This window comes from Acanthochromis polyacanthus, chromosome 2 (genome assembly GCF_021347895.1).
Source record: "Acanthochromis polyacanthus isolate Apoly-LR-REF ecotype Palm Island chromosome 2, KAUST_Apoly_ChrSc, whole genome shotgun sequence".
Taxonomy (NCBI): Eukaryota; Metazoa; Chordata; class Actinopteri; family Pomacentridae; genus Acanthochromis; species Acanthochromis polyacanthus.
Window position 1 is genome coordinate 7,310,386 of NC_067114.1, and position 9,995 is coordinate 7,320,380.

At 39.8% G+C, this 9,995-nt stretch overlaps 2 protein-coding genes across 2 annotated transcripts; both read right to left on the minus strand.

Annotated features, from left to right (window-relative positions):
- Nucleotides 1-1,429: 1,429 nt before the first annotated feature.
- Nucleotides 1,430-3,494, minus strand: LOC110949465 (protein-lysine methyltransferase METTL21C-like). Its single transcript, XM_022191558.2, has 4 exons — nt 3,383-3,494; nt 3,148-3,308; nt 2,185-2,302; nt 1,430-2,109 (listed from the first exon to the last, which is right to left on the minus strand). The coding sequence occupies exons 1-4, from the start codon at nt 3,492-3,494 to the stop codon at nt 1,430-1,432; spliced, it is 1,071 nt and encodes a 356-aa protein (XP_022047250.2).
- Nucleotides 3,495-5,740: 2,246 nt separating this feature from the next.
- On the minus strand, nt 5,741-9,988 carry LOC110949454 (protein-lysine methyltransferase METTL21E-like). Its single transcript, XM_022191547.2, has 5 exons — nt 9,521-9,988; nt 8,410-8,567; nt 8,198-8,315; nt 8,001-8,098; nt 5,741-7,411 (listed from the first exon to the last, which is right to left on the minus strand). Exons 1-5 carry the CDS (start codon nt 9,543-9,545, stop codon nt 7,085-7,087), a joined length of 726 nt encoding a protein of 241 aa, XP_022047239.1. The 5' UTR covers nt 9,546-9,988; the 3' UTR covers nt 5,741-7,084.
- Nucleotides 9,989-9,995: the final 7 nt, after the last annotated feature.

Here is a 9,995-nt window from a genome sequence, read left to right on the forward strand (position 1 = left end):
AAAAGGCTAAATTTCCCCTCATGGGCTCAAATAAGGATATCTTTAAAGGTTAATAAATCAGTAATGAAACATGACTACTTTAACAGAGTCTTCTTCTAGGGTCAGACACTCTACACCAATGGGCACAGTGCATCAGCCCTCCAGTTTCGCTGAGAGTTAGTTACAGTTTTGGCTTCAATGCCTTTTGGCATTAACATACATGTCTCACATCTCACATCTCAGATTTATTCATGCCACTAATCTTGCCAGAAAGTTATTATTTCAGATAGGAGTCAAACTACGAGACAACACGAACAGCTGAGACTGACTGATTTAAACAATACAAGAAAAACAGATGCTGGCCTACATTCACATAACTTATATTCACAATTATGGTTTTTAAGCTTTATTTTGATTAGAATAATTGCATTTATTTTTCGAAAAGTTACTTCTACTAAACATATTTTGTTGTGGCTAAGTAGTTAAGTTGCCCTGCAAATAGTGTTTGGTGTTTTCACAAGTTTTCAGGCATCTGCAATTATTTTGCAATTTTTTTGCACAAATTTTACACAATGGAAATTAAATTTGCCAGTATTGTCACAACATGTAAAACACTGCTATAAGTCGTCTTCTTGGCTTGCAATTCAGTAAAGTTTAGTCACAGTACCGCTTCAAGCTAATTTCTAATTTTAGCATGCTACATGGTATTACTAAAAATTTTAAGACATAATGTAGCATAATGTATTATTTAGCAAGTATAATGTTTCCGTGCTCACTATCTATCTATCTATCTATCTATCTATCTATCTATCTATCTATCTATCTATCTATCTATCTATCTATCTATCTATCTATCTATCTATCTATCTATCTATTTGCATGCTAACACTTGTTAACTGGTAGGAAATAGTGTTTCACAGTGGCTAATGGGAATCTCAAAACTTTGCAGAAATATGCCACAGTGTTGGACAAATTTTACATTTTGATCTCAGGATGGTGCTGTATCTTTACACTTACATTTACAAACGTGAGTAAAAATAGTTTTTGTACCAGACTGTTGATATGTCACCTATGAGGGTTCATGATCTGGAGACCCTGAATGTTTATTCAAAATTTTATATTAAATTACCCAATAGCTGATATTATCACAGACTGTATACAGTCTATGTGGAGGATAAACACACTGCCATCCAAAGAGCCTTGAAAAATACGTACAATTTGAACATCAGTACCTTTTCTAAATTAGTTTCCTTGTTGCTATGAACATTTTTCGTTAGAACTACTTCAAATTAAAGAAGTACTCCTATGACATCTAAAAAAAAAACAATCTATCTTCATGTCCTAGTGAAGTAAAGAAAATGTCTTTTTTTGGAATTTGGGTGAATTGATCCTTTAATAAATAGGAGAAAATTGGACTTTTAGATGCTAACACAAATGAGCATCTTTGCTGTTATAGAGGATCACCTGTTATGTCTTCATGTTTTGAGTCAGTGTCCTCTGGTTCATCCTTCTCATCCTCTTCATAGTCGGCTGTCCTCAGGTCCACTATCTCCTCCACTTCTTCCTTTTCATCTCTTATTTCAGCTTCTAACATGTCAGGTCCCTGTGTGATGTCAATGCCATTTTCTTTTCTGTCACAGTCGAGCTCAGCCTCATTGTGTTTGTGCTCCACATGCTCTTCTTCACTTTCCTCATCCTCTCTCAAGAGATCCTGCATTTCTAACCCTGCATCACACTCTCGCTCTCCTTCTCTACTTGTTGCTATGAAGATCTTCATCTCTCCATCTTCAGCGAGTAAACTTGTGTGAAAGGCTTTTTTAAAATTCTCAATGAAAGTCAGATCAGACTCAAATCTGATCTTGTTGGCCCAGATAATAGTCGTTCCTGGTTTGCAGAAATGCTTCATGGTGGCCAGGAGCTCGTCCAGGAAGTCGTGATGGTAGACCACATCAGCAGCCAGCACGTAGTCGTACCGGTAGACGGATGAAGGGTAGCTGTCCTCCAGGTCATAGCCCCAGGACAGAGCTGCCACCTGGGGAGTGTGTCTGCAGCGGCTCCTGGTGTTTCTGCACAGGTTCACTCTCAGGTTGCTCAGGTATTCTGGAAGGTCTGTGGCTGTGACCCAGGCACCTGAGGACAGAGAGAGAACACCGTTAGAACCTCACAGGTTTGGATATGAGACTAGATCTGTCTCCTCTTGCGTACCGAGGAGTGATGCTACGACTGAGACCAGCCCTGTTCCTGCTCCGATCTCCAGGACTGTTCTGTCCACAAGACTCGGCTGTTGACGATGAGTGTCGAGGTAGTGACAGAGAGCCGAGGCCTGAGAACAAGTACAGTCAGTGTAAATAAAAAACACCGTGAGACTGACTTTTTGTAAAGTATTGGTTGTTTGTACTTCAGAGGCAAATAGTTCAATGAAGGTAAGTAGTCATGTTCACTTACCAAATAAATCCTCACTTCTTAAAGTAAACATTTATGGACCAAAAATAGTTTCAAAATCCATAAAGAAGAATAGACATTCAAAGCAATTGCAGACACATATGTAGTATGACCTACTGAAGCTCTCCAGATTGCCCAAAATACTGAGTGCAAGTTTAGATCATGAGATTGTTTTTGAATGTTTCTTTACTTTGCTTTCAGAACCTAAAACCTTTGTGCAGCCCTAAATAAAATGGAAGTTCATTGCTGATACTTTTCCTGAGCTTTCAACCCATAGCCTGCATCCACTAATTGGAGTTTGCTGAGTTTTCATGGCATGATTTCAACCCTGACTACACTTTTCAGACTTCTTAGCCACGTTGGCTGATAAATTAAGCAAAAATAAATACAAGTCTTGTTTTATAACGTTATTACAGCTACCGAGCCGGCATGTCAACTCCATCTAACAGAGTGATTAAGAACATGCAATGTGGTTGAAACCTCCAGGCAACATAGTAAGGTGGACTTTAGTTATTTGTCAAAACATTAGAAAAGCAACGAAAAATATAAGTTGCTAGCTGCATGATATGAAAAGAATAAGTCATTGTACAGCTTCAAGTTTTAAGATCAGAGGTCCTTCATAGTAAAAGAGGACTTATACATGTAATACTGCTCACAGATTCAGTGTGGAATATCATGGAAATAAATAGATATAAGGTTTCAAATCTGAGAAACAGTGCTACTCACCGCTGGCCATATCATGCCTGCATACGAGTCGAGACCTTCTTCGATGACGATCTCCTCGCCGACATAGTTGTACATCTCTTTACCTAATCTGTAGAAGAAACGTGGAGCCCAGGCTGGTGTTTGCTGCTTCACGGCAGCCGATTCCTCTTTTTCTGTGTAATCTGAAACGTATAAAAGTCAGACTCTCAGGTGTCTGTGGTCTGATTCACCAAGGAACCACAGTAGTTTATCCTACCTTCTTCCTCCTCTTCATCTTCTTCATCTTCTTCGTCCCAGTCATCCTCCTCTTCCTCCTCTTCACCTCTTATTAAAGCTTCCTCTCCAAGGCATGGGTGCAAAGTATCCATACAAAATGCTCTACGGCGTTGGACAGATATTAATTCACAGAATGAGTAAAAAGGTCAAAATTTAGGTATGGATTCTTTATTGAAATAATTAAAACAAAAGTGCAGATACAGAAAGAAAGTATGCACCATATAAGATGCTCTATACATAATTTTTGATGATGTTTTCTTTCCACAGCGTTGTTTATTATAAAATACACATTAATGCATTATTAATACATATGTCTTGTGTTTTAATTCCAGCTGTATTTGTCCATAAATGCAGCACAATATACATACAGAAACACAGTTTAAAAGGTTTTAAAGAATGCAGTCAGACATGTTGCCAAAGCCTAAAATATGATTAAATCGTAAAAAGTTCAATCTACAAGCCCTTTCCTCCAGATACAGGAGAAAACTTCAAAGTTCAGACACACCACATGTGACCTCTGACCTACCTGCAGCTGCGTTATTTTCCAGTAAAAGACCTGCGATCTGACTTCATCTGGAGACCTCTGACTGCGAGGTTATAGGGGCTCAGCATCCTGCAGGACACACCCATCGTCATCACAAGGGCATGAGGGTATTTTTAGAGCCGTGCCCCCGAGAAATAACCCCAAGCAAGATACGGGAGCGCAGCACACGTAAGATACCAACACGCACAACAAAGATGAGTCGAAGACGGAGCCAGAAGGAGAGAGAGGGAATGGTGGGAATGTCACGATATCAACGGTCATGCATCTTTGCTTCCAGTTGTTGCTTCTGGACTTCTGTGCTGGTTGCTTTGCAGAAATTCTCCACGGTCTGTAACCTCATACTGAATATGATATGAAATAATACTTGTATCAACTGTTTGTTTTTTTAGTTAATTTCACTGTAATGATCTTAAGCTTTGAATGATTTGGACACAACTGTGGGTTAAAATGAGTCCACATTTTGAACGTTATGCTGGGAATGCATCAGTTTTACTTGGCAGTCTACAAATAGTCTGGGGACTATGCAGGGGTACGTAGGGGTATAAACCGTAATAAAATGGAGGGCAGTATATAATTTGTGTTTGGCTTGAAGCATTTTGGCAGAGAGCTGCTGGGTGTGAATGTTATTACCAAAACAGTTAAAACCCACGAGAGAAACTGGCTGATTCACACTTGACTGCAAATCCTCTACTTAATAGCAATTAGCGGATTAAACAATTTAAGGATGTAAGTTTAAGTACTGATCAGCAGCAATACCTCATCGTATGGACACCTGTATGTGGAGGCTGCTGTACTTATAGAGAATAAATAGAAATATAGTAAAATGCAGTTGTAATAGTGTGAAATTTGTCAAGTTATTTTGCATTATCATGCATCATAAACCTTTTATTAAATGTTTATGTACTTAGAAATGCTCAAATGATAGATTTAGAGGAAGTGTTACTTTGATTTTATTCATTTATTTACCCTTTGAAGCACAACATGGGTCAAGAGATACCCATTTTCCATTGAATATGGGTCACTTTCAACCTCTGTTATGCATCAAAGAGTTAAGTTGGTGTCCCTTCTGCAATTCTGAAGAGGAGATCCCATCAAAAGTCTATTTACAAATGACGCACTCTGTCTGGAACGCGTCCATATTGTGCTTACTTGCTTGTTTTTCCTACGATGACCTCGATTACTTCACCAAAAATGGGAGGCAACAGGATCACAACGGTATGCAGCCCCCATGTATCAAGGCCCCGGAGAAAAGAAGGAAGCTCCAGTAATATAAAACTCAATTAGGTCTCTCTTCAGTTACATTTCAGCAGCCCCTGACCATGAAGTATCGCCCCTCTAGTTTCACGTATCTCAAACCTTGAAACCCATCCAGGACCTCGAGGTGTCTTGACACGTTAATCGGGAACTTGCAGTGTTCAGGTCATATACCAGCTGTGCTACTGACATGAAGCCGCCTTATTTGGATAAAAGATGGGAGTTTTTAAGCCTGATGACAGGTAGCATATTAGCAGCGTCTCTCAGTGGAAGGCTATTTGTCATTAAGAAGCTGTTGAAAGAGCGACAAAGTTAACCGACACCACTCCAAAGCCACAGACAATTTTCAGCTGTTGAGTATTTGTTTGTCTTGACAATGGCAGCGACATCTAATGCCACAAGCTTAGGTAGCCTCTCTTGTTCTTCCCTAATCCAGCTCTTTACAGCTCCCCTCATTCTGGGACCAAACAACATGTCCTCCATGCAGGCAAACAGAGGAGGTAGGACAGGACACAAAATTACCCTGAATATGTTGAATCATAAATTAGATATCAGATTTAATAGGTCACATTAATAGCGAGTGACTCTAACTCGCTCCTTCCAAGATAATCAAAATAACTGGTGAGTTTCCAAAACATGAAAGCTTTGTGTGTGGCATCAGTGCCCAATACGGATGTGATCTTTAGTTTGACCTCCTTGGAGTGTTTTGCTGGTGAAATGTTCCTTAAGAAAGTCTTAAGTTTTATGTTGCAAAGAAGATATGTGCTTATGGAATTTGTTGATTTCTAATTGCATGTTCTTATAGTTTTAAACATGCAGTTTGATTATTATTGTTATGCTCTGGTAAACTTGACCATCTCGTCATTATTGGGCTCTTCGTAACTTGTAAGAGTGATTGAATGAAATAAATATATTTTTAAAAGTTTAGCAATAATATTGTTGTGCTTTTATGATATGTTACTGTCCCATCTAGTAAATGAGATTATCTTTAACAAAAAACACACATTTATCTATTATTTAAAAACTTTAAACAACATATTTTGATATTGGTGAGTCAGGTATAAGTGAAAATCTATATTCAAGCAGTGGTCTTGTGAAGCTTTTATGTTAAATCTGCAATAACTACTTGGTTTGGCCACTTGGTGACAAAAGGTAAACAATACTGACTTATCATCGCTGTTTAGGAACCAAATGATCAGCCGAAACTCATCATAATAGAAAAAGCTCCAAATTTAAGTAATAATTCTCTGTAGGTGCAGACTTATCACAGTGACAATGTTATTATACAAATATCAATTATAGCAACTTAAATTATATATCAGAAAACCAAAATTTTCATATGAATGAAAAATTACTAAATGAGAGTAAAAATGTGGCATATTTGAAACTTTTACCATCGATGGGGCAAAAACTGTGAAGTGTGGCCTGAAGACTGCACCTTCGTTGTCATGGTCCACAGAGGATTCATCATAAGAGAACCAGCCTGACTGTAACTTTAGAGTTGATCCATTCAAGACTCACTGAGATACTGACACAAATGTTTCTTCAGTCCTTGTTGAAACTGGCACTTCTAGCTGTAATAAAACCTGATCGTGTTATCACACAGCAACAGACTTATTTAAAATCTACCCTGTCATCAGAAAACCACTGGAAAAATCCAGAGCCACATTCAACCACATTATTGTGCTGTGAGCCACTGAACCAAAAACAACAAAGAGAGCCAAGAGATCAAGTGAGCATGTTGTTGATGGATGACATCCAGCTAGAAAAAAAAAATCACTGAATACGACCCTGCAGTGGTGATTCTTGAGTCTTTTACATATTTGACCATTCACAGACACTCACAGACAACAAATATACAGAGTTCTCAGTGTGTTTCATGGTTCAGGCAGCTGCCTCTCTTTCCTCTTTAGTCCTCTTGTCCTTCCTCCAGGCTCGGTACAGTTTGATACTCAGACTGGGGAGGTTATAGAGCTCCTCCACGTGGAAACGCTGCCTGAAACGATCCACAAAGCTGTTCTCTGGGTCCAGGCGGAAACGCATTGCCCAAAGGATCTGAGTGTTTTCCTGGCACAGGTGGTCAAAGGTGTCCATCAGCTCTTGCAGGTAGGGATGTGCATACACCACGTCAGCTGCCAGTATGTAGTCGAAACAATGTGTGGCACGTGGGAAACGTTGATGCACCTCCTGACCCCAGATCAGCTCAGTGACCTGGAAAAAGAGATGAGTATTAAACCAATACAGGGAGTACTTGGTTTTACAACGTCATCGACCTACAGCGTTTCGTCGTTACATCAGAACTGGTTATGTGGAACTGGCTACGTGGATTTGTTTACGTTCCCCGGTTGCACGTCACCTTGGATTGTGCTACATTCGATAACTTTTTGTCCTTCATTATGGCTCCCAAGCACAAATCAGACTCTTCTGATGGCAGCTCCATGAAAGTGAAATTAGAAATAATGAAACACTCACAACAGGGCAAAACACTGACAAACATCGATCAAACACGGAAAATGATTCATACATGCATAAAAGTCGTTGGTATTCATGACTTTTCCGAAGAACTGATCATAATGTGACGCACATAATGGCTTTGTTCACATTTTTGCAGGAGTTCTGACTTATGGCGAAAACCGACTTACATCACACTGTAGGAATGGAACTCTGACTTAAGTCGAGGATCACCTGTATATTACATCCAGAAGTGGTGCTTTATATGATCAGTCTTTTTTCATTGCTGTACAGTTTTCTGAATATATTCCACGTATTATCAAAGCTGTAATTTGGAATAGAAACCTACCAGAGGGATGTACTTGCATCGGTCCTTGGTGTTGCGCATCACATTGTACTGGAGGTTCCCCAACACATCTGGGAGGTCAGTGGATGTCACCTTAGCCCCTGGTGAGAGACACAACAGGAAATGATATGTAAACAGCAACAAGAAAGCAATTAAAAGATGAGACTAAAGTTAGTCATTGGACTGTTATGTTTCAGTACCTAGCAGGCTGGATACGATGGTGACAAGTCCAGTTCCAGCTCCCAGTTCAATCACATTTTTGTCAGTCAGGTTGTATTTGTCTCGGTTGGTCTCTAAGAAGTGACACAGCACAATTGCCTGTTTGGGGAATAAGGGTTTGTTGTTCAGTGACAGGGTTCAAAATGAAGAAGATGTACGGCAGTTAATTGTTGAAGATAATGTTTGGGCTCACTGAAGGCCATAGTACAGCTCCATAGAGGTCTGTGGACTCTTTGATGCGGATCTCCATGTCAGAGAAGATGTATCCCTCCCAGGCCTCTGTGCCGATGAGAGACGGGCTGAAGCGCCGAGACATTATGGCTTTGGCCAGCTCTGCATCCACAGCAGCACCTGGATCCACAGGACAGACAGATATTGTGTTAAAAAAAAAGTTTATTTCAAGTTTAGATGCAGTGTGATGCTGGATAGAGAGTAAGTAAAATGCAGAGAAAAACATATAGTAGACAAATGATTTGCTCACAGCTGTCAGGTGACACAGGAGAAGAGGTGTAGCTGCACGTTTTTCACATTTTATTACTTCATTTCATTTATTCCCTAAAATATAACTCTAACTGATTATCAAAATAGTTAGTAATAGTCAGAAGACCTAGCTAGTTGCATTCCTATAAAACACTCTATGAAAATTATTCTAAAAATATGTGTATCATTTATGTATTAATTCCAAACATATCGGTGCAATAAACAACAAAAGACGAGAAAATGTACTTCAAAGATTTTTTATGAAAAATAATGCCATTTTGCTACACACAAACCTCTAACCAGGAAAACAGCTGTACAGAATTAGCAGCTGTTTCATTTATCCTGTCAACTGTGCATCACCTAAAAGTGGCCCTGAAGTCCTCCAGTCTTAAATTAAACCGATGAGTAATCATATTGTTTTTGCCTCCTATCTTATTGTAGGCAACATCTGATTCTGTGCGCTATAAATCAGGCTCATAATGCCTCTCTGATCCCGCTGTGTTTGTAACTCAGCCGCTGACAGCAGACCCACAATTTCAATTATGTAATGCTGCTTTAGAGAAAAGGTCAGGGGAGCCCACAGAGCGACAATGCAAAGGTTGAATGAGGTCGGGGAGCACAATTCATAGCTTTGTTTGAGACGTATGCAGAATATAAATACATCAAAACAGTCACATCTTGCAAGATCTAGCATTTGACACAACTGATGCTTCAGATGTAGATTTGTATGCATGCATGCAACTTATTATTGCTCCCCCCATTCTGCTTACACTCACTAAAGCTATGGAGTTTTCTGCCGGCCATTAATTACTCCGAATTCTAACCTTCTTTGGTTTTGGAGTCCTCCATTCCCTCAGACTGCTGAGCCTCCACGTCTGAAGGAGTCCAACAACAAGAGCAAGAAAACCCAAACCAGGAGATCTATATCGGCCAACTGCGGTTCTCGGTTTGTGGTCCAGAAAGAAGTCCGATGAAATTGGGTCACTGTGGATCCTGATCTCTGGCAAGCTGTTAACGGCAACCTTCTGTAGTTTTAAGTTACACACAAACAAAGTGTTTCCCAACTTCTTGTCCAACAATCCCCCCACCGAACCTCAACTTCACCAACACATTTTTAGCTCTCACTGGGCATCTCTAAAGCCCCGTCTAAAGCAGTGAGGCTGACTGACAGCAGCAGCTGCCGCACCGAGCAGCTGAGGGGAGCTGGAGAAGGAAAAGGAGGAGTGATGGGTTTTAAATTGGGCTAGACAGATGAAAAACACCTAGAATTTGAGCTAAAATAGAGTAGAAAGCAGAAAT

Bases quoted from the DNA above. Each gene is read 5' to 3' on its own strand.
- LOC110949465 (XM_022191558.2), bottom strand. From the start codon at position 3,494: ATGGATACTTTGCACCCATGCCTTGGAGAGGAAGCTTTAATAAGAGGT. The intron at 2,303-3,147 runs GTGAGTAGCACT...ACTTGTTCTCAG, and splicing joins CAGGCATGATATGGCCAGCG to GCCTCGGCTCTCTGTCACTA. The intron at 2,110-2,184 runs GTACGCAAGAGG...CTCTGTCCTCAG, and splicing joins AGTCGTAGCATCACTCCTCG to GTGCCTGGGTCACAGCCACA.
- LOC110949454 (XM_022191547.2), bottom strand. From the start codon at position 9,545: ATGGAGGACTCCAAAACCAAAGAAG. The intron at 8,568-9,520 runs GTTAGAATTCGG...CTGTGGATCCAG, and splicing joins GGACTCCAAAACCAAAGAAG to GTGCTGCTGTGGATGCAGAG. The intron at 7,412-8,000 runs GTAGGTTTCTAT...CTCTTTTTCCAG, and splicing joins GATGCAAGTACATCCCTCTG to GTCACTGAGCTGATCTGGGG.